The sequence below is a fragment of the Amblyomma maculatum genome, chromosome 2 (genome assembly GCF_055883805.1).
Source record: "Amblyomma maculatum isolate TAMU_Amacu chromosome 2, ASM5588380v1, whole genome shotgun sequence".
Classification (NCBI taxonomy): Eukaryota; Metazoa; Arthropoda; class Arachnida; order Ixodida; family Ixodidae; genus Amblyomma; species Amblyomma maculatum.
In genome coordinates this window covers 197,912,457-197,935,621 of record NC_139345.1, presented here as the reverse complement: position 1 = coordinate 197,935,621, position 23,165 = coordinate 197,912,457, and the positions used below count along the sequence as shown (strand labels likewise).

Genomic DNA, 23,165 nt, shown 5'->3' with positions numbered 1-23,165 from the left:
GGAAGCAAAAAATCAAAGCAGGGCTTTTCGTACACCTTCTTCAAAAACTGTTACATTATTAGCGGAGAAAACATCTTTTGGAAGTGCATTCCACTGGGGGACAGTGCGCGGAAAAAAGAGTTCTTCAATCTGTTAGTACGGGCAAAGATTGGTTCCAAGTTGTGATGATGGGAGTGTCGGGTTGGACAACCCACGCGTGGATGAATGAACAATTGTGCATTGATATCAAGTTGGTGATTGCAAAGCCGATACAGAAACCGCGATCTGGAAATCATTCTTCTCGTTTCTAATGTCAAAATGTTGTTATCACTCATTAGAGATTATGGGGAATCTAATCTGCCATATGCATTGAATCCTCGCTTGCGAATAGGCGTCCAAAGCCAGACGTAGTCTCCAGGGAAGTAAGCCACTGCACGATGATGCAGATCGTTGTGTTCTTTCGAGCTGCTTTGAGAAGCCAGTGTTCGTGAGCGGGCTATACGATGGGCGTTTCGGCACGGCATAGTATCTGGGAAACAGCTGCATCGTAGTTGGGGGAAAATGGCAAGATGGTGTATAAAAAAACGTGGGAAGGTCTTGCATAGAGCAAATAGAAAGGAGGATAGCCGGTAACTTCATAATTTGCAGTGTTATAAGCGTACGTCACATACGGTAGCACTGAATCTCAGTTGCGATGGTCAGACGAGATGTACATGGACAGCATGGTTGTCAAGGTGCGGTTGGTACGCTCGGTGAGACCGTTGGTCTGCGGATGATACGGTGTCAAGCGTCTGTAGTGTGAACCACAAAGTTAGAGCATTTCTTCCACGACATCAGCAGTGAATTGCCGACCACGATCACGTATAATAACACGGGGTGCGCCATGGCGAAGAATAACGGAATGCAAAAGAAACGACGAAACATCAGCAGCCTTTGCGGTAGTGAGAGCAGTAGCCTCCGCGTATCTCGTAAGATAGTCAACGCGGACGATAACCCAGCGGCAGCCCTCTACAGGCTTTGGAAAAGGACCGAGCAGGTCAATTCCAATCGTTTCAAAAGGTGAGGTAGGTGGCTTGACGGTTTGCAAAGGTCCGGCCAGCGTGGTGGTGCGTGTCTTAAGTCGTTGGTATTTTTCACATGTCACAACGTATTGCTTGGTGGTCTTATAAATTTGTGGCCAATAAAACGCTGGCCAATTCGGTGCAGGGTACCACAGAATCCTAGATGTCCAGAGGTAATATCATCGTGCATGGCATGTAAAATTTGTGCACGGAGACCTTTTGGGACGACCAACAGGAGGGCAGCACCGTCAACTGAGTAGTTCGTCTTGAACAAAACACCATCTTCAATTGTAAACTGCGTTGACTCTGCTCTTCCTTCTGCCTCTTGTATAAGAGGCTGTAGCGACCGGTCGTTGCATGTTCTCGCCTAAAGGTCGCCATACTAGGAAATGTCGACGCGATTAAGGCTAAACACCCGTCGAAGCCGTCTTCATCGTTAACGGAAGTCGGCAATGGATGCCGTGACAAGCAGTCTGCATCACTGTGATGTCATCCACTCTTGTACGCCACATCCAAAGGTGTATTCTTGTAGGCATAATGCCCAGCGCGCCAGACGACTAGATGGATCGCGAAGTCCGATAAGCCAGCATAATGAATGGTGGTCAGTAACTATGGTGAAGTAGCGTCCATATAGGCATGGTCGAAACTTGTGCACAGCGAACACAATGCGAGGCACTCCAATTCGGTAACTGTGTAGTTCCGTTCACATTTTGTCAACGTGCGACTGGCATATGCAACAACGTGTTCAGCCCCACTATGCAGCTGCACAAGCACCACCCCAAGACCGACGCTACTGGTGTGAGTGTGGACCTCAGTCACAGCAAAAGGGTCGAAGTGGCGCAGCAGTGGTGCTGAAGTTTGAGAAGACTTGAGCAGATTGAAAGAGGATTCGCACTTTAGGGTCCACGCAAATTGCGAATCCTTGTGCAATAGAGAAGAAAGGGGGTGGGCAAATTGTGCAAACAAAGCAATGAAGCGACAACAATAAGAACAGAGGCCAAGAAAACTCCGAAGACTTTTCAAGGTGCGTGGAGTTTTGAAGTCGCGTACTGCAGCAATCTTCTGCGGAGCCGGCCTGATACCATTCTCGTTGACGAGGAATCCAAGAACTAAAGTTTGTCGCTCTCCAAAATGGCACTTCTTCGAATTCAAAATGAGGCCAGCTTTGCCAATGCATTCAAGAACTTTATGGAGCCTCTCATTGTGCTTTTGGAAGGTCTTTCCAAAAATGATAACATCATCAAGATAACACATGCATATTTCCCATTTGAGGCCACGAAGAATAGTGTCCATAAATCGCTCGAACGTCGCGGGAGCGTTGCATAATCCAAAGGGCATTACATGAAATTCGTATAAACCATCTGGTGTTACAAAAGCAGTCTTCTCACGGTCAGATGGATGTAGAGGAATTTTCCAATAGCCAGATCGCAAATCAACAGAGGAGAAATATGACGCCGAATGCAGACAGTCGACAGCGTCATTAATGCGAGGTAACGAGTATACGTCTTTCTTTGTTACCGCATTCAAACGACGGTAGTCTACAGAAAATCGCCAAGAATTGACTTTTTTTTCGCACCAGGATCACAGGTGCGGCCCACGGACTGGAAGAATCTCGGATGATTCCTTTGTGCAGCATTTCGTCCACCTGTTTTTGAATTATCTTGCTCTCTGCCGGGGAGACTCTAAGGTTTTTTGGCGAATAGGGGGTGCTCTTCCTGTGTTAGTTTTGTGCGGCAGCCGAGAAGCAAGGAAATGGCTACTCGATCCATTTGAGGCAGTCAAACACTTGGCCAGAAGTTGTCAAAATGTCTTGCAGAATACAACGTTCCCTAGATGGGAGCGATTTGTTGACCATGCCCTCAAACTCAGCACAATATTCACACTTGTCTTTCTCGGCTCCTCTGCAATCGGAAATAATTCCAACAGTATGATTCGCAAAATTCTCAAATCTCGCGAGTGTCAAACCAGAAGGAAGACGAACGGGCTCTTCTGACACGTTCACAGCCCAGAGGTATGCGCGACCATCCTCCGCCTCCACGACCGGAGCGTGGCACAAAAATACTTTTTTTCGCTCCATTCGAGACATCTGGCTCGACGACTATTGAATGTTTACCCATGAAGGATGCGGATGACTTCACGGGGAGAAACGTCGCCGTCATCGCAGGCAGCATCACATCTTCCTTCAAGGCGAGAACTCCTTGATGACTCTGAGACATGTTATCTACTAATGCGGGGATAATAGTCGGCTGCAAACAAATTTCACCGGCACTAAAGTCTAAAGTCAACACCCAAGATAACGTCATGTGTGGCACGTCTCTGTACAACGAATTCTGCCCTGTAGCACTCGTCACCAATTACAACTGAAACTGAGCACAGGCCAACCGAAACTAAAGTTTCACCCCCAACTCCACAAAACGTACTCTTTTTGTCCCACACAAACATAACACTCTGTCGAAGGCGGTTCTTAATGAAAGGCTCATAACAGACAAAGCGGCACCAGTGTCAACCAAAGCATCTGTTTTAACATTGCCTACACATACTGACACTTTGTTCTTTAGCCTGACGATAAGTAGAGGTATGCGTGAAATTGACCCTCAGGCGACCTTACCTCCATCGGTCGCACCACCTAGTTTCCCAGCGGTGGAGAAACAAACGGCGACGCGGGGATGGCGAACGAGGTTGTCGCTGCGGTAGGGGAGTGATGCTGCGATCGGACACAGGGGAGCCATTCCGTGCGTGGCGTTGAGGGGAAGAGGGCCGATAGACGGTAGCGGGTGGCTGCTGCTCCCACTGGGCACTATTCGTGAAGCGCGGTGCTCTTTGGACAGGGGGTCGGGTAATTTGACGACGCGGGCAAAAGCGGAAGATATGTCCGCTGCCCCCACAGCCGTAGCATACGGGTGGCTGGCGGCTCCGGTAGTTCACTTCAGGATCCTTTGGAGGCCAAGGTGGGGCGATAGAAGCGCGACGAGGAGCACCACGAGGCACTTCATCCGGATGGGCTGGACGCTGCGGAAAATAAGGGTGCGATGTTGGTTGCAGGGTCCGCTCTGCGCCGTTGTTGTAAGATGTTTGGCCGCTATTTTGTGCAGCCCATGACGTGCGTTGTTCCCATGATGATACGGACCTCGATGTCGGGTGGTAGGGTACATCGAAATTTGTACGTTGCCGCAGAATATCGAGCACCTCGCGTGTAATCCTCCTGACCATAAAAGCGATGTCTTCAGCCTCCGGAATGTCGATACGGGCAACAGTTGTCACATTTGAAAGACGGCCAAATTTGGGCGCTATGCGACGTGCCTTTAACGCCTGAAATGCCCGGCACTGCTTGATGACGTCTGCAACTGTGGCAAGGGTGTCCCACGAAATAAGGAAGTTGTACACATCCTCAGCAATCGCCTTGAGAAGGTGCCCTACCTTGTTTTCTTCTGACATCTGCTGGTTTACAATGTGACAAAGTTTCAATATTCCTTCGACATAACGTGTGCATATCTCACCGGGCAGCTGGGCTTTCCGGGAAAGCTGACGCTCAGCGCGTTCCTTCCTTGCAAGGGTATCCCGAAAGGACTTCGCAATGTCTTCAAAAAATCGGACCCACGTCGTCAGGAGTTTTTCGTGGTTATCAAACCAAGTCAGAGCCGTGCCAGCGAGGATGAAAACAACATTGTACAGACGTGCGATTGAGTTCCATCGGTTGTACTTGCTGCATCTTTCGTAATGTCGGAGCCATTCCTCAACGTCATCTTCGGGCTCATCGTGGAACGTACGCGGCTCTCGCTGGTGGGGAAAGGCCGTCGTCTCTTCAGATCGCTGTCCATGAGTCTGCGTCGTGCGGGTGGTAGCCATTGAAAGGTACTTTTGAGGAAATAAAAATGGCAAACCTGCTACACGACGGCTGCGACGAGGTACTGGTGGATCCACAACCTTTTTACCCAGCGCCTAGCACCAAATGTAATGGATGAAATGGTTTTAATACAGGTGACTTCGTATGAAGGATGGACGCACAAGGCTCAGAAAAACCCAAATCAGTCTGCGCGCGCCTCGCTTCCTGCGCTGCTTCTGCTGCGCTCAGTGCGCCGCTACGCGGCGTAACAATATAGATAAAATATATATATAAACATATATATATACCATGCCAGCCTTTGGCACGCTTGCCTCGGTGCACGACAGATGGCGCACCATGTCAAAGCAGCTTTTCAGCTCTCTTCTGCGAAAATTGTGCGCGCCGCCGAGAGCAGTCTATTCCGGAAGTCTAGGCAAGTATCGATGTTGAATAACCTAAGTATATATATATATATATTTTTAGGTGATTCAACATCGGTACTTGCCTAGACTTCCGGACTGCTCTCCGCGGCGCGCACAATTTCCGCAGAAGAGAGCTGAAAAGCTGCTTTGACATGGTGCGCCATCTGTCGAGCACCGAGGCAAGCGTGCCAAAGGCTGGTATGGCGCTTGCATTGCTGCTCGACAGATGGCGCACCATATCAAAGCAGCTTTTCGGCTATCTTCTGCGAAAATTATGCACGCCGCCGAGAGCAGTCTTTCTTCGACTCCGGGAAGTCTAGGCAAGCACCGATGTTGAATCACTTATCAGATCATGTTTTGCTACTTTGTGAACGTTATTTCAGCTCGAATGGGATAGTAGATTTGCACTGAAAGTTTTTAAAACCGGCCCCCAAATATTCAAGAACCTGTATATATATATATACATATACCGGGTGTTCCAGCTAACTTGAACCAAGGGTTACAACATAATATATTTACCAGTTGCATATCACTGAAATGCCTGCTTGCGCACTACAGGCAATTTTTGTTTTGCAAATACTTAATTGGCTAATTTTAATTTTTCTAATTTATAAATATCGACTTTAAACCAAAAATGTGAATGGGAAATTTGGAGAGCGCCTTCAGAAGCCCTCATTCCAGTAATTGCGATAACGAAAGCATAACTTATATCCTTTTTTTCCGGGCTTAAAAAAAATGTCCACGAACTACAAATCAAACCACGTAACTAGCCTATTCGCGCGCCGCGATTGTGGTGCTCTGTCGTGGTTTTAGTGAACAAAATCAGCTGGGCCCGTGTCTCCTCGACCCCGTAAACCGGCAGGCCGATATGCCTGCGACGGCTTCTTCGCCCGCGTCCAACATTCCGCCCGCGTCCAAGCCGGCCCAACCTTCCGGCCAGGCTTGAGCACGCAGGACGTGATGCTCCGACTAAAACACGACATCATAGACTCACAATTTAGGGACGCCAAAGTATTCTTGTGACTGGACTTAATGAAACAACGTCAGGCATGAGGCGATTCTAAGCGGTCTTCAGGAGATCGGAGTGGGATCCTGAAAATATAACTACATAAGAGACAGAACAGCTTGCATTGAATTCTAAGACATTGAGTCTCCCACATTCAAGCTAGGAAGCAGGGGCACACCGCAGGGATCGGTTCTCTCCCCATTCCTCTTCAACGTGGCGATGAGGGACCTCCCAAAAGCGTTGAGCAACATTGAGAAGCTCAAATTTAGCATGTACATGGACGCCACCAATTTCTGGATAAACCAGGGGAGTGAGGCGAGCATAGAGAGACGACTGCAGGCAGAGGCAGACACAGTAGTGGACTACGCGGCTAGTAGGGGGCTTTTGTACTCACCGCAGAAATCAGAACTACTAGTCTACAACCCAAAATCGTTCAGGTGCAAGCAAATCGCAGAATTCGATATCAAAGTGGAAGGAATGTCCGTACCAAAGGTTGATCAAATACAAATCCTAGGGCTATACATTCAAGAGAATGGATACGACGGAATACTAAAGAAACTTGAAGGCTACGCCACACAAGTCCTAGGCATATTCAGTAGAATAACACTGAAGGGCCAAGGGTTAGAAAAAGGAGCTTGATCAGATTTTTGCAAGCATATGTCTTAAGCCGCATAGGCTACTCTACGCCGTATTTAAAACTTAGAGCAGAGGAAAAAATAAAATTAGAAGCACTTATTAGACGATGCATAAAGAGGGCCCTGGGTCTACCATTGAGTACATCCACATAGATGTTGCTTGCTAGGGGGGTACACAATACGTGGGAAGAAATAAAAGAAGCAGTCAGAGTGTCAACTCGAAAGGCTCAGTGAGACAACAACAGGAAGAAGCATTTTAAATATGGTAGGCCTGCTGGCAGACAGAGGGTTGCAACAAAAGTCGAGCATCCCGCAGATATATCGAGATAAGCTAACCATCTCTCCTCTTCCTCGACACATGCACCCCATATACAACGAGGAAAGGAGGCAAAAGAGAGCAGAAGCACTCATAAAGAGCTTCGAGCCACTGGACAGCAAGGCAGTTGCATACGTTGATGCAGCGAGTGGGACGTCAGTGCGGCGGTAGCTTCGGTAGTCGACAGCCGAGACGCCCCAGTATCGGCAGCCACGATCAGAAGCCGCAACTCCGAAACAGCTGAAGAAGTTGCGATAGCGCTCCCTTGCGTAGGAACGGAAGCAAAATTCATAATTATTGACAACAAAACAGCCATCTACAATTACGCAAAGGGCAGGATCGCACCAGAAGCGGTGCGAATCCTGATCGGAAAACAGGTGAATAGAAAAGTCAGCTTAATATGGACTCCAGTGCACTCGTCTGTTCCTGGTAACGAGGCGGCACACAAGTTAGCCCGAGATCTCTACTTCCGGGTAACCGCGGAGCCGCCTGATTGCCAGAACATAGACGAACGTGTATTAAATTACACAGAAATAGTCTAAAATTATAGACAAAGCAGAAAACCGGTGCCACCACCAGATAAGCATCTGAACAACTGATAGGCGACTGCATGGCGGTGTCTACAGGTAGGGACTTACATCCACCAGGTCTGTGACTATCACGTGCAGAAAGATGAGCGACAGGACGATAAATGCAAGCAATGTGGGGAGAGAGGGACCCTCAACCACGTAATTTGGGAATGCGCTAGCTCCACAGGGACTAAGACGAAAATACTTAGTAGAGGACCCTGGGAAACCCTTCTGCGGAACGAGGACCCAACTCTTCAGAAGCAAGCCATCCGCCTGGCGGAAGAGGCCGCATGGAACCAAGACCTCTTTGCCTGCCTCTAATCGCGGAGGTCCCGGCCCCCGTCCCCTCGGCTTGCGTGCCGGGGGCGGGGAATAGGGGCCTTGTTGTCCACACACACACACACGTGACGGTGCAACTAGCAGCGAGCGAAGTGAGCCGACACAAACCGAAATTCTAACATGGCCTTAACATTACCTTCTCTCCCATCAACGAACGTCACGGCTAGCGGATGACCAATAAGGTCTCAGCCACAGAGTCCGCGCTTACAGGCTTGGGTAAAGGCGTGAGATGACGTCATGTGACTTGTCTCAGATTCGCGCTCGCACCTTCATTTGCTGGTACTTTATCACCATCCGCCTATCATGACGTAGGCTGCTGGGGTGCGCAGGCCTTGTCAAGATCTCGGTGGCGACGGGCGAGCTCGAGCTCGCTTCAACCATCGCCAATATTTCAGCCTGCCGCTGCAACGGGACATCGGGTCAGGGCCGCAGCTGACTTCGTTCACTCAAACCACGACTGTTAATTCGCAGGCTTAGTTTTTAGCCTGGAAAAAAAGATATACGCGAGACTTTCTTTGTCGCAGTTAATGGAATGGGGGTTTCTGAATATGCTCTAGAACGTTCCAATTTGCATTTTTGCTCTAAAGTGAATATTTAGTAAGTTAGAAAATTAACGCAATTAGCTAATTAAGTATTTGCAAAACAAAAAATTGCCTGTGGTGCACAGGGAGGGTGGCTAATATTTTTTAACCTTTAGTTGAAGTTAGCTGGGACACCCGGTGTGTGTATATATATATATATATATATACATATAGTAGAGCGTTACGACAGACGCGACTGTTCGTCTTCACAGTCTATTTTTTCGACAGTTTCGGGAATGGTATTCCCTTCGTCAGGGCAAGTTTACAATATCCAATATCAGCCCAATATCCACAAGACTGGATATTGTAAACTTGTCCTGACGAAGGGAATACCATTTCCCAAAACTGTCGAAAAAATAAACTCTGAAAACGAACAGTCGCGATTATCGTAACGCTCTACTTTATGCAGTAAACTGTCCCATTGAAACCTCTGTATATATATATATATATATATATATATATATATATATATATATATATATATATATATATATTTCATAAAAGTCTTCCAGGATCCAGAAATATGTATAAGATGAGGGGTAGGGGCGCACAAACGAAAACAAAGGTTTATTTCCGACGTTTCTGCTGGGGCCCGGCCTTCGTCAAGGAATGCCGGGGGAACATATATATATATATATATATATATATATATATGTTCTAATCTCCAGCGCATCCTAACATCTGTGTAAATAAACCTCGTAACAAGTGTGGGTTTTCTTGGCAGGAAATACTGGAGTGGGTTGCCATTACCTTCTCCAGTGACATGGTCCATAGGGTCACGAAGAGTCGGACACGACTGAACGCCTGAACTGAACTGAACTGAACAAGTGTGGAGGAGTTTGCGGGCTATAGATCACCACAGACCTCTACTACACCGCCGAAGCAGATGCTATCCCCCTTACGGACGGAGATGGCGCAAGCAGATGTTTCAACGCCGCCCATGCCAGCAGCACAACCGACCACCCCACAGCCTTATCGGGAACCCCGACACTCAAGCCTGGGGAAGACGTGGATGACTGGCTGACCCACTACAATCGGGTGAGCAAATACAACCGCTGGGATGCGAATACCAAGCTGGCGAATGCGGTATTTTTTCTTGATGAAACTGCACTAACATAGTTTGACAATCATAAAGCATCCCTTACCACGTGGGATCGCTTCATGGAAGAAATGAGAGCGGGATTCGGCGATGCCGATGCTCGAAAAATGAGCGCCGAACAGACTCTGGCTCAGCGAGCACAAGCACCGGGGGAGACCTGCACAACTTATATAGAATTCCTTAAGCTATGCAGAATAGTTGATACTCGGGTGACTGAGGAAGACAAAGTGGGCCACCTCCTCAAAGGAATAGCGCAAGATGTGTACAGCTTTCTCATCTGCAAGGAGGATTTGAATACTACCGATGATGTAACACGACACTGCCGCACGTTTGAAGGTTTGAAGCGACGCCGTATCATTGCGAAGTTTGGTCGGTTGCCTAATGTCACAAGTGTTGCCAGTGCGGATGTGTCTGAAGTGACGAGCATGGCAGATACAATTCGACAGATCGTCCGCGAGGAGCTTCGGAGACATCAATATATTGGGGGTCACGTCAAACCCGTCTACAGTGGCACATCTTCGGCAGACAATAGCCCATATTCTACCGGGGTAGGCTCCCTCTGTTACAACTCCTTCGGATATTCGATGCTCTGCAGCTCATCGCCCGTACATGCAACCTCTCACAATCAACGCCTACAATAGCGAGCACTCTCGTCCTCCTCGTCGACTGCATCCAGAACGCGATGCGTTTAATTCAAGCGAATATTAGCTTTATTCATCGAATGAATGTGAGCCGCCAGTGTGTTGTGCCTGTGGAATGATCAGCCACATTTCGCGTGTTTGCCGCAATCGCCGTCCTTACCTGCAGTATTGCCGATAGTGGGTGCGCTCCCAAGCAAGGTTTCCTGCATATAATGATGATTCATACCGAATAACACCTGGCCGGCATAAGTACTGAGCAACAGCTAGCAACCAAGAACGCAGAATGGCGCTGAACCGAAACGAATCCCCGGCCTCTGGCCGTAGCCTTACACCACCATCTCGGCGCCTACGACGCTTCCCTTCTCCCCGACGACGGTCGCCACCTCCGGGAAACTAGTAAGTGCGGCCGATGGAGGTGAGGTCGCAAATGATTCTAACTTACCTATGCCTCTGCCCGTTTCGATGTTAAAGAACCGAATTAAAGTGTTTGTAGACGGTGTACGTTCTATGGCGTTGTTGGACACAGGTGCAACCATTTCTATTATAAGCCTCGCTTTTGAAAACTGCCTTGTTCGTAAAATTATGTTTGGTTGGGATAGTGCGGCAACATTGTGTGGTGTTGGTGGCGAACCACTTAACCCACTTGGAGTGTGTTCCGTGAATTTTGTTATCGCTGACCATACATTCTGAACTGAATTCGCAGTACTTACTCGATCAAAGCATGACGTAATTCTTGGACTCAATTTTCTGGAACAATTTGGGGCCACTGTCGAGTTTCGCAATGGAGACATTTCTGTGAGCACTCGAATTCAATATGCTTTGTGCGAACATTCGCGGACCAATCCAGCACACTTTCGGTTTCGGACGACATAGTCATTCCTGCAATGTCAGCAGAGTTTATACAAGTTGTTCTCTGAAGCTGTGCCAGTGATGAGTTCGACGCTGTGGTTGAACCACTCACCCTCAACTACGCGAAGAAAAGTATTCTCATTCACCGCTGCGTCATCTCAGTCATGAATGGCCATTTTTCTTTGTGGACGACTAACTGCTCTAACGAACCTGTTGTATTACCAAGTGGTCTAAAACTTGCCAACTTTGACGAAGACGCTGTTAAATGAGTGGCAGTTCTCAGCACAGACATATCCCAGCCTACCGCATTCTCAGAAGTAGATAAAACAAAATTTCTTGCCACGATTAACATGCCCATGTCAGCAAGTGACCTTCACAGTTTAGTGGCAGTTCTGTCGAAACATACTGCGGCTTTCAATTTCTCTCGGGACTCACCACCACGAATTCCCATTTCTCCTACTCAGCACTGAATGAATACTGGGACTGCTGATCCAATCCGTCGGAAGCCTTATCGTGTATCCCCATCAGAGCGCCAAACAATCGAAGAACAAGTTCGTGATATGCTGCATAAGGGTATCATTCAGGAATCGTCTAGTCCGTGGGCTGTCCCTGTAATACAAGTAAAAAAAAAAGATGGCACATGGCGATTTTGTGTTGATTATCGACGACTGAATACTGTTACCAAGAAGGACGTGTATCCCCTGCCACGTATTGATGAAGCCATTGATTGTTTACATTGTGCTTCCTATTTTTCCTCAGTTGACCTGTGATCATTCTATTGGCATATCCCCATGCACCCGGAAGATAAAGAAAAGATGGCATTCATCACCCCAGACTGGTTGTATTAATTTAATCTTATGCTGTTTGGATTATGTAACGCTCCAGCCACGTTCGAAAGATTTATGGATACAGTTTTGCGCGGACTGAAGTGGCACATTTGTATGTGTTATTTGGACGATGTAGTGATATCCGAGACTACGTTTCGTGAACACAGCAGTCGATTAGAGATTGTCTTGGAGGGCATTGAGAAAGCTGGTCTGGTACTCAATTCTAAGAAATGTCGTTTTGGAGAACGCAAGAATGTGGTACTTGGACATCTCGTAGACAAGAATGGAATCAGGCATGATCCGAAAAAGATCGAAGCTGTCACTTGTTTTAAACCGCCGAAATCATTAAAACAGCTCAGGAGTTTTTTGGGGCTTTGCTCCTATTTGCGGAGTTTTGTTCCGACGTTTGCTGGTCTAGCATCCCCTTACTTGTCTTCTGCAAAAATATGTGCCTTTCAAGTGGACTGCCGATTGTGACTCCGCCTTTCGTCAGGTAAAATTTATTTTGACATCTGGGCCTGTATTACGCCACATCTGCCCATCAGCTCCAACAAAACTTCACATTGACGCCAGCGCAGTTGGAGTTGGTGCTGTGCTCGTACAGCGCCACAGTGGCAATGAACATGTTGTTGCATATGCAAGCCGTTCTTTGAGCAAGGCTGAGCGTAATTACACAGTAACTGAACAGGAATGTTTAGCTGTTGTTTTCGATGTGCAACGGTTTAGGTCATATCTTTATGGATGTGCACTCAAAATTTTGACGAACCATCATTGCTTATGTTGACCTGTAAACCTTCGTGACCCCTGTGGACGCCTTGCGCGGTGGGCTCTGCGCCTACAAGAATTCAATTTTACTGTGTCCTTTAAGAGTGGTCGTAAGCACGTTGATGCTGACTGCCTGTCACGGTTGCCGCTTGAAATTACTGATTGCGACAATGAGATCTTGGATGAATATATAGCTGCCATCTCTCCAAGCTTCCCCGATGTTGGGGGATTCAAGATTGCGCAGCGGAACGACAAGGAGTTGGCACCGCTTTTTGATGCAGCAAGTTCCCGGAGCCCTCCGCCCTCATTCTGCATTCGTGAGGGTCTACTATACAGGAAGAACTACTCGTCAGTAGGTTCGCGGTTTCTTCTGGTAGTTCCTACAAGACTTAGGTGTCAGGTTCTTCGGGTAATGCACGACGATGCCAGGGCTGAACACTTGGGTTTCGCCAGGACATTGCACAGGAGTAAGGAATGTTTTTATTGGCCGAAGATGCATCAAACTACTCAAAGTTATGTGGCCAGCTGCCTCCAGTGTCAGCGTTTCAAGCACCCAACCTGTTCTCCGCCAGGTCACCTTCAACCTATAACGCCACCACTAACCCCCATTCGAACAGGCGGGAATTGACCTTCTAGGACCATTTCCGCGATCCTCCAACGGAAGCCGCTGGGTCTACGTGTGCACAAGATTACCTTACGCGGTACTGTGAAACTGCTGTCCTAACCTCAGTGACTGCTTCTGATGTCTCGGCCTTCCTCCTACGGTCCATCATTCTTCGACATGGGCCTCCTCGTGTGTTAAAAAGCGACCGTGGGCAACAGTTTACGGCAGAAGTTGTAGAGGAACTTCTTCGCCTCTGCTCATCCCATTTTCGCCATTCAACTCCTTACCACCCACAAACAAACGGTCTTACCCAACGCACCAATCGTACGCTTAGCAATATGCTCGCAATGTATGTCGACTCCCGCTACAAAAACTGGGATGAAGTCCTTCCGTTTATAACGTACGCATTTAACACTTCTAGGCACGAAAAAACAGGCTACAGTCCGTTTTTTTTGTCTTTACGCACGAACTCCAAGAACTACTCTGGACACATTTTTACCTTTTTCACTCCCTGCTGAAACTTCACTCGCGCATACTCTCTCTTTGGCTGAAGAAGCTCGTCGACTCTCTATACTTCGCACTCTTGCCTCCCAGGAACGCTACAAGCACCGCAACGACAAGCGTCATCAAGATGCTAATTATACCCCTGGTGATATGGTGTGGCTTTGGAAACAGTTGAGTAAGCGCGGCTTGTCTCAGAAACTGTTGCACCACTATACTAGTCCGTTGTACTGAAATGCCTCCGCGCAGTCAACTTTGTAGTCTCTCGCCTGACCACCCAAGGTCGTCGTTCTCAGAAGACTCAAGTAGTCCACGTGGCCCGCATGAAGCCTTTCTATCAACGTGACGAACCTTGACTCGCCCGTTGGGCATCGTCTACGAAGGGAGCAGTGTCACACACTTCGCGCGGTCCTGTATTGGAGGAAGATGAGGTTTGGCGGGATAAGCAGAAGAAGAAGAGGAAGATGGTTCTGTCCACTCTGGTGTGCTAATCTCCAGTGCATCCTAACATCTGTGTAAATAAACCTCGTAACAATATATATATATATAAGGATATGGGGTGCTTATGCATGTCTCGCCTTCGTTTTTGTGAGGTAGACTTCATAAATCTCGCCTTGGTTTTGGTAATTATACCACTTCACAATGTGGCATTACTCACATTGCGCAATACATTTACAGGCAGATATGTGTTTCTTCAGAGGGCGGCCATATCGCTTGTTGATTGCAGTATCATCTTAGCTTAGGCGTTCTTCGATGCTGCTTTCTGTTTCACCCATAAAATACGCCTCGAAAGACAGTAGGATTAACTAAATTACTTCAGTTACGTTAGGAGCTGTATGTCACTCCACTGTTTACCCGCGCTGCTTTTAAGCCTTCACTAGTCACAATTGCTTATATCATATTCAGCCTCCTGGACGGGGATAATATCAGATTTCCTCACACATATTTACTCAGGCAGTCGTTACGGACAAGCTGAAGTAGATAAGCGGCCAGTAAGGTATTTATTGAATGGTATGCAAGAGAACAATTTTGTAATAAGCGCGCCAGTTCTGCTTGCACATCTTAGCGGTCAAAATCAGTGGGAGAATTCGAGAAAACAGGCGGTAGTCGCAAAGACGGAAGAGTGGCGAAGTTCGCGGATGGTAAAAATATTCTTTCTGGCGTTTACCTGACCACTATGCAGCCGCGCCACATCAAACAACAATACTCACTGCTATTTTCTTACTTCCAAATATGAATTCATTGATTGCCGTTTATCCTCCCAGCTTCTGGCAGCACCAATTCTAAGAATAGATTTCTTTATTTAAACTTTGCACAGAAAATAAGAAGGAGACTGTTAGAGACGATTTCCTTCCCGTCAATTCCATGGCATTTATTTCTGCTTTCTCGACAATATAAAATGACAATAGCAAGTCAGCAGTAGCTGCATTCATTTCTACGCTTGACATCTTTTTATGTTTGCAGGTTGCCTGCAAACACGCTTTTCAGGATTTTAATCATGATACATGTATACAAAATTAGGACTACCATTAATTCTTGTTTTTTACGGACTATTTTTTGCCATTCATTAAAAAATGAATGTGTGCCCTGCAGTTGATGATCTGCCGCTCGCAGGTGCTGGATCGGGTGACGGACACACTGACCCGCTGTGACACATACTTGCTGGAGAGCATTCGTGGCGCAGAGACACATCGCGATGGACTTCTGAACAAATTCCAACTCCAGGAACTCCAGAGCAAGCACATGCTGAGTATCAGCGTCGACCGATTGGTCGAGGCACTGAACCTGAGATGGTATGCTACTTTCAGGAACATTTCGTGAAGGACGATATTGAAGGACAGTTAGAAGTTAGCTAGTCCTGTTGTACTATAAGTGCAGATGCCGGCTGTAGTGATTTAATGACCGCAGCGCCCGGTTTCTGAGCCCAAGATATTGTCTTGAAATCTTCGTTACTTTAGTACAGTGTTTTTACATGTGAAAAAAGTACCTGTGTCCAGTCTAAATCTATTTAGGAATAAAAAACTGATAGAGGAACTCATCGCCAGCCGTTAACAACGGCCTCTCAACGGAACGAAATTCAGATGAAAGACACAATGCGGTATTTAATTAGATCATGAATAATTTCGCAGCGACAATAGTATCATTGATGCTTGAATGATGTGATTGCAATTAATACTGTTGGCGTGTATTTGAACATATCGAGAAATGTTTAGAAGATAGCCCGTCTGGCGTGACACTTTGCTCTGCTCTGCGTGAAGCAATGGTAGTGAGAAGGGAAAGAGCATAAGAATATGGGCAGGCGCAAGGATACGCTGCAAATAAATGCGATGACTCTTTGAGGAACACAAAACCTTTCAAAAGACGAGCAGAATGAGAAAAAAAAGGACAGGGTGCGCGCATGCTCGCAATTAATTTACTACTGCAATTAAAGGCGTTTCACGCTCTTTAACGTAGCTTGCGCGGGTTTACTGGGGTCGTACTACAGACGATTCCCCCCTTTCTTCTTTCTACTCGCCTAATTTCCCGTTTGCTGTTCAAGCGATAAAACATACCGCAGAGCTAGGAGAGAATCCCATGGCATTATAACATTACAAGAGGTTATGCTAGAGCAATAAACCCTTTTACTCTATTATGGGCTGATTTGTGTGTAGAGCGCAGGCCATGCAGGTGCGTTCATAAAGTTTGGTTAAAATGTCTGGTTCGGGTGATCAGGTACGGCCACTAGCAGGATAACGTGGCAGCTTAGGACTATCTACTGAAACGAATGAGAGTGATATTAGAGGCACACAATAATGCAGTTCAGCGAGCAGAGGCGGGATTTATGCGAACAGGGGACCGCAGACCGGAGCCATTAGCTCAGTCGCGTCGTGCTCTTGCTACGACGGGCGCCTCAATAAGGGTTTCCGCAAAGAACTTTCGCAGCATCCCAATGCGGCGTCCCTTTCAGGCTGAACCAGTTGGGGACATTAAAACTTATAAACCAAAAATAAACTCTTTTCTAGCTCAGCTTCGCCTATGCTGTTGTTCATTCTTCAGATTTTTAGCCAAATATACCGCCATGACTAACTATTCCTTCATATTCATGAACACCAAACACAATCCCCTATGCCTTTTTTGTGTGAGCCGTGGAAGGCTCCTTTCTTATGTATTGTCGTAGGTTACAGACATGAACATTGGAACATCTCTATGCAAGCACCTTGATCTTTCCTTTCAGTTGTGTGCGACCGCTGTACAGCAGTGTATGCTTTAAGTGTGCCTTAGTAGTTTACTTTTCTTTGTGCAACGAGATATATTTTTCTAAAAACATATTCTGAAGTATATTTCGCGGTATGCTGCAATGGGAATTATTGTGGGACATAAATGGGATCGTGTGCAATTTCAGCTGAGGGGATTCTATTCTCAGGAGTTTTCTGTGTGGTGAAAGTTTCTGTGTACTTCAAATTTTCGCCAGCAATGGTGGAGTGCCATGCTTACCAGCCTCTAAGATTTTGTATGCTTCGATGAACAAAGTATAATAAAAATTTGTTCTAAAGCTTGAAAAGGAGGCACCGGATTTTTTGTTGGTAATTTTTAGCTATGTAGAGTTTAGCTTAGTTGTTTGCCTTTCACAACCTTACCCTACAAAACACCGGTTTATTTATTTTCAGGTCCTTGCCTCAAAGATGAAGTATGCGAGGGTACAGTTAAGTTTATATTGTTTTTTTTTTTTTAATACTGCAGACCCTTCCCGGGCACATGCAGGAGTGGATATAAAGAAAGAAAAATTGTTAAATAGAAAAAGAAATGTAGGCATAATAACGATTCACACACAGCGTGCAGATTAACAATTCATCACAATAGTGGCGTAATAGTGGCGATGACATCAATGAAACAAAAAGAGCTTGTTGAACAGGTACGCAAATATAGTTATAAAGTAAAAAGTTAGTACCATTGATTGATCACGGTGGTAGTGGTGGCGATTCAACGCCAATAACATGCTCTATGAATTATTCTACTGAGTTACCGTTTGCAGCAGCGGAGGGTAGTTTATTCCAGCAAGAAATAGCCGAGGGAAACAAAGACTAAGCTTTAATCTGCCTAATGAGTTTAAGTACTTTTTCATGGTTAGTTCTCGAAGAGTGACGGAATGGTTACCGGAGGTATGTTTCTCGGCATATGTTCAGATGATCGCGATAGAGTAAGTACAGATATTTAAGTCTTGATATTGTTCTACGATGTGCTAAGCTGTGAAGATTTGGTTTTTGAAGTAGGTTTGGTACGAAGGAATGTCTGGAAAAGTCTGAACAAACACAGCAGAATGGTATGTTTCGAATACGTCCCTGTTTTGTTTTTTAAATATTTCTGGTGCGGACTCCAAATAATGTCAGCATATTCTAATGCCGGCCTCACAATTGTTTTGTATGCATTAAGGTAATGAACTATTTTCACGGTACCGGATAATAAGTGTTAAAGCAGTGTATGATTTCAGTCTTATTTACTCATTTTTGTTTGACAGCAATAGGTCTAAAACTTTTCTTGAATCTTTATCAAACGTAACAGTGTTTTGTCGTGACCACCGTACCCACAGTTGTGATAAGTGGCTTATTTCTCACAGGCGCACTGACTACATGATGTAGTCCCTAAAAAAACAGATAATCTTTTTTACTAAATAAATGTTTAAACCAAGTTGTCAATTTGACGACTGCTACCCGGAGACAAATACACGAATTCTTTGTTACCTAACTGATGACGGCTTCTATTTTTGATGCTGATTTGTTCATAATGAAATTTTCTTGGTGCTGACTTTTCTTTGTTACTTTTACTTTTTAGCGATATTTGTGATCTGTGTTTGCTTTGCTTGTAATCTTGACCCGTACACTAAAAAATGGTGATTTTTGTCTTAGATGCTAATGCATAGACATGCTTTGTATGCTGCTGCCTTGTAAGGACCCCAGGCACCCTCAAGCTGTTTCTCAACAGCTTTTTCCTCTGGGGACCCCCAACGACATGTTGGAAATAAATGATGATGATGAAGTTCTACATTAGGTGTAGCGTTGCACAACCTTCTTCTGAAGTAATACAGCTTTTCTTAGGTCTTATGACATATGGTTTTAATGCGCTGTTCCCAGCTTAGATTTCGTGATAATGTCACTCCTACGTATGTTATATATTTAGTTTTCTCGACTATGACATTGCCTACAGTGTATAAAAAATCTAATTATTTTTTTTTCTTGTTACTAAATATTAGTTTCTTAGTTTTGATAGCAATGAGTCCCTTCCCAACCTAGTGCACCAAGACTTAATAGACGATGGAGATTCATTCAATTTAAGTTGATCTTCGATGGTTCCTGTTGCTTTATGTACTGCGCAGTTATCCACAAAGAGTCGAATTTGTACCCCAGACTCATCACATAAATGAATACTGGTGATATAAATTAAGAACAATAAGGGGGCGAGAACCGAACCCTGCGGTATTCCTGAATACACATCCAGATAATCAGATTCGGAGTTTATCGGCCTGGCGCACAGTTTACGGTTGCTCAAAAAGCAATCAACCCATGTAATGATGTTGTTTTCAATCCCTATAGCGTGAACTTTCGTAAATAAGTTTTTATGAGGATATAAGTTAAATGCCTTAGAGAGGTCTAAAATTATGGCGCCTAACTGACCTCTTGCGTTAAGGGAGTTTGCGACATCGTGCGTTAACTCTGCCAGCTATTTGTTGGTTGATAATCGTGACCTAAAGCCACGTTGTTTACTGTAGAGAAGGTTATTAATTCTAGGTGGTTAATAACTGCTTTGTAAATGATATGTCGCAGCACCTTATAAGTTGAGCTTGTTAGCGAAACAGGCCTATAGTTGTCTAGTTCATTTTTGCGATCGCCCTTATGAATTGGAACCGTTTTAGCCCTCTGCCATTCTTTCGGGATTGTTAGTTTTCAACAACCGAGCTAATATTTTTAATACATATGTTAATGTCCAGAAAGCTTATCTGTTTAAGAAATTATTTGAGATGTCATCAGGACCAGATTTGTTCGCCCAGTTTCCGCAGCACGCAGAAAATGCCATCTTCTCTAATGTTTATTTCAGACATGGGATAAGTGATGGAGTATGAATCAAGGCAGGCGCCTAAACCGAACGTGAGAAAACAGATTGTAAAACGAGTAATATTTTGTAGTAATAATGACAGGGTTAGTTATGATTCCACCGGACGTTTGTATTCCGGAAAGTATTAATTGCTCGCTTGGTAAGCAGCGCCAAAAGATTCGTGGGTGAAGCTCCATAAATCACGGTAACGTCTCCGAGAAGAAATGTGTTTTCGCGGTTCAAATTTTGTCTTTGAGTGCAGTGACAAGGCTAGCAAGATCGCCTGATAAGCAACGCTTGCGCCGCCGCTTGATCTTTCTTTTCGGATGGATAACTTTTCGCGCTATCCAGGGATAATCTGGGTTGACTTGTTGTTTCCTCCAATGAATGTATTATTTTTCGAGTAGGGAACAGCTTGCTTAAAATAGGACCACATAGCATAAGCATCTTGATTGCTTCAAAAGCCGGGTAACAAGCTCCCAGTTTGAAGGTTTGAAGGTTTATTAAAACGAAATACAAGTCAATTATAAGTGCATAAAAAAGTTTGTACAGTAGGAGGTCCCGAAGTAAGACTGTCTGGGGGACCTCCCATCAGGAATACATGAGTATAAATACACAAGTGTGGCAAAGGATCTAGAAAACGATGTAATCAAATTGAAACCTATTAAAATTTCGGCAATGAATAAGTTACACAATAGTAAGCGGGCGTAAGTTTTCAAACAAGAAAAAAAGAAAAAGAAAAAAAGCAATCAAAGGCATACATCATGCAAAGCGCAAGAACATTATGAAAAACACAAAAAATATCAGACATGGAATGGGCAATGGATGGATGCAAAGATAATAAGAACGGAAGCAGAGACAGATAAGAAGGTTCACAATGACAAACACTTTGACCGTTTGCTGTCGGAGTGGGGAACAGAAAATGCGATTAAGGTAACCTTAGGTAAGGTATGAGGCTGAATTGTTTGATAAGCGATGTTTTTTTAGTAGAGTGTAGAAAGCGGGTTTCGAACGGGCTGATTTAACTGCTAGCGGTAATGAATTCCAAGTTTTTATGGCGGAGAAAAAAGTAGTTTGTTTTCCGTAATTTGTGTTTACTTTTGGTAGTAGCATATTATTTTGTTCAGAGAATCGAGTGTTATTATTATTAGCGAGGATAGATTCAGAGAAACAGAGAACTTGACAATTATCATTGCGAGCGCGGTAAATTAAAAGACCTAACCTAAGATTAAGGAGGCAATTCAAGGTAAGAATGTTTAGGTCAGAGTAAAGGCGTGAAGCAGAGGCTGTGTATGGGCTGAATGATATAATTCGAAGCGCTTGGTTTTGAAGATGAGAAATACATGATAAATGGTATGAGTACGTATTACCCCATGATGATATGCAATAATTAAGATGACTGTTAATGAAGGCATAATATAGGGATAAGAGAACATGGCGTTGAAAAAAATGTCTAGTTTTTATTAACACCCTTATTCCAAATGAAATTTTTTTACTGACAGACTTGGTGTGTAAATTAAACTTTAGGTGACAGTCCAGCGTGATGCCGAGAAATGTAACGGATTCGGAGGCAAAAATCATATGATGTCCCAGACAAATGTTTGGGTTCGTGATAATTTGCTTTTGATGAGTGCGGAATATCATGAAGGTGGTTTTTGTAGAATTAAGTTGTAGCATGTTATTTTGGCACCATAAAACAATATTCTGTAAGTCTGTGTTTAATTTGTTTATTAGGCGTGTGAGATTACTATCCTGAGTGAATATCATTGTATCATCCGCATAAAGTATACACTTAGTATTAGTTAAGAGCAAAGGCAATTCATTTATGTAAATGAGGAAAAGAAGTGGACCTAAAATGGAACCTTGTGGCACTCCTAAATTTATAGTTACAGGGTCAGAGAGCGTGTCTTGTAACTGGACAACTTGTGTACGGTGAGTAAGATAACTACGTAAAAGGGCTAAAGCAGGCCCACAGATGCCAAGGGATTCTAATTTAGTGTACAGTATTGTATGGTTAATTTTGTCAAAAGCTTCAGTGAAATCTAAGAAAACAGCACCGGAAAAAAAGCCATTATCTATATATTGTTTAATACTGTCTGTGAATTCGATTAAAGCTAGCTCTGTGGAGTAATTAGGGCGGAATCCAAATTGCTCATCTGCTAACTGTTTGAACTTAGGCAGGTAATTCATTATGCGATTGACGATTAGCTTTTCTATTACTTTACTAAAGAAAGGTAATATAGTAATTGGACGGTAATTAGTTAGGCATTTTTTGTTGCCTTTTTTGAAGATTGGTATCACTTTACCCTTTTTAAGTTCAGCTGGAAAAACACCAGTCCTAAATACTAGATTTATTATGTGACTAAGAACATTTGACAGCTCAAGACCAACCAGCTTTATTTTGAAAGACGGAATTCCATTGATTCCAGGAGCAGTATTTTTTAAGCTGGAAATTATCTGAAAGACTAAATCTGGTGAAGTAGGACGTAAGTAGAAAGAATGAGGGCATCGACTAGGGCTACAGAATCTGCTTGGAGGCAAGGAACCGCAGCGCGAGAAGAAGGAATTAAATGCATTGACAATGTCGGATTGATTATTTAAAGTACTCTCGCCATCAGAAACTTTTGTTATGCTTATTTTATTTTCAGCCAGGTTTAAGAACTCTTTAATTGTTGCCCAATTCTTACGACTGTCATTTCCATTTATAAGTATCTCATTTTGATAGTATTCTTGTTTACAGCGTTTAAGTGCTGCGGAGAGAATATCCGAGTATTTTTGAAAGCGCTGTTTTAGGTGGAAGTTAAATGGCTGTGTCCTAACCTTTTTGAGGAGGTTATTTTTTTTCTTTATACAGTTTAGAAGGCTGTTAGTGATCCATGGGTTCTGCGGAACTGAATACCAATGAATGATGTGGCTTAGTGACGTGCATGAGCTAATGATTTCTTTGAGCTTCACGGAAAATTTACTGAACGCGTTATTGGCGCATGTTTCATGTAATATGCTATCCCAGTTAGTCTCAGGTACTATCTCAACAAACCGGCCTCTATTGAAAGATTGCTTGTGGCGTATTCTGGGGGTCGCC

At 44.7% G+C, this 23,165-nt stretch overlaps 1 protein-coding gene across 1 annotated transcript in view; it reads left to right on the top strand.

Moving 5' to 3' along the window:
* Window positions 1–23,165, top strand: part of LOC146200875 (endothelin-converting enzyme 1-like) — a 182,286-nt gene that overhangs the window by 25,767 nt on the left and 133,354 nt on the right. Inside the window, exon 2 of the mRNA XM_084592984.1 lies at window positions 15,632–15,810. Coding sequence (XP_084449110.1) covers window positions 15,632–15,810 — 179 coding nt within the window. The remainder of the gene's footprint in view (window positions 1–15,631; window positions 15,811–23,165) is intronic.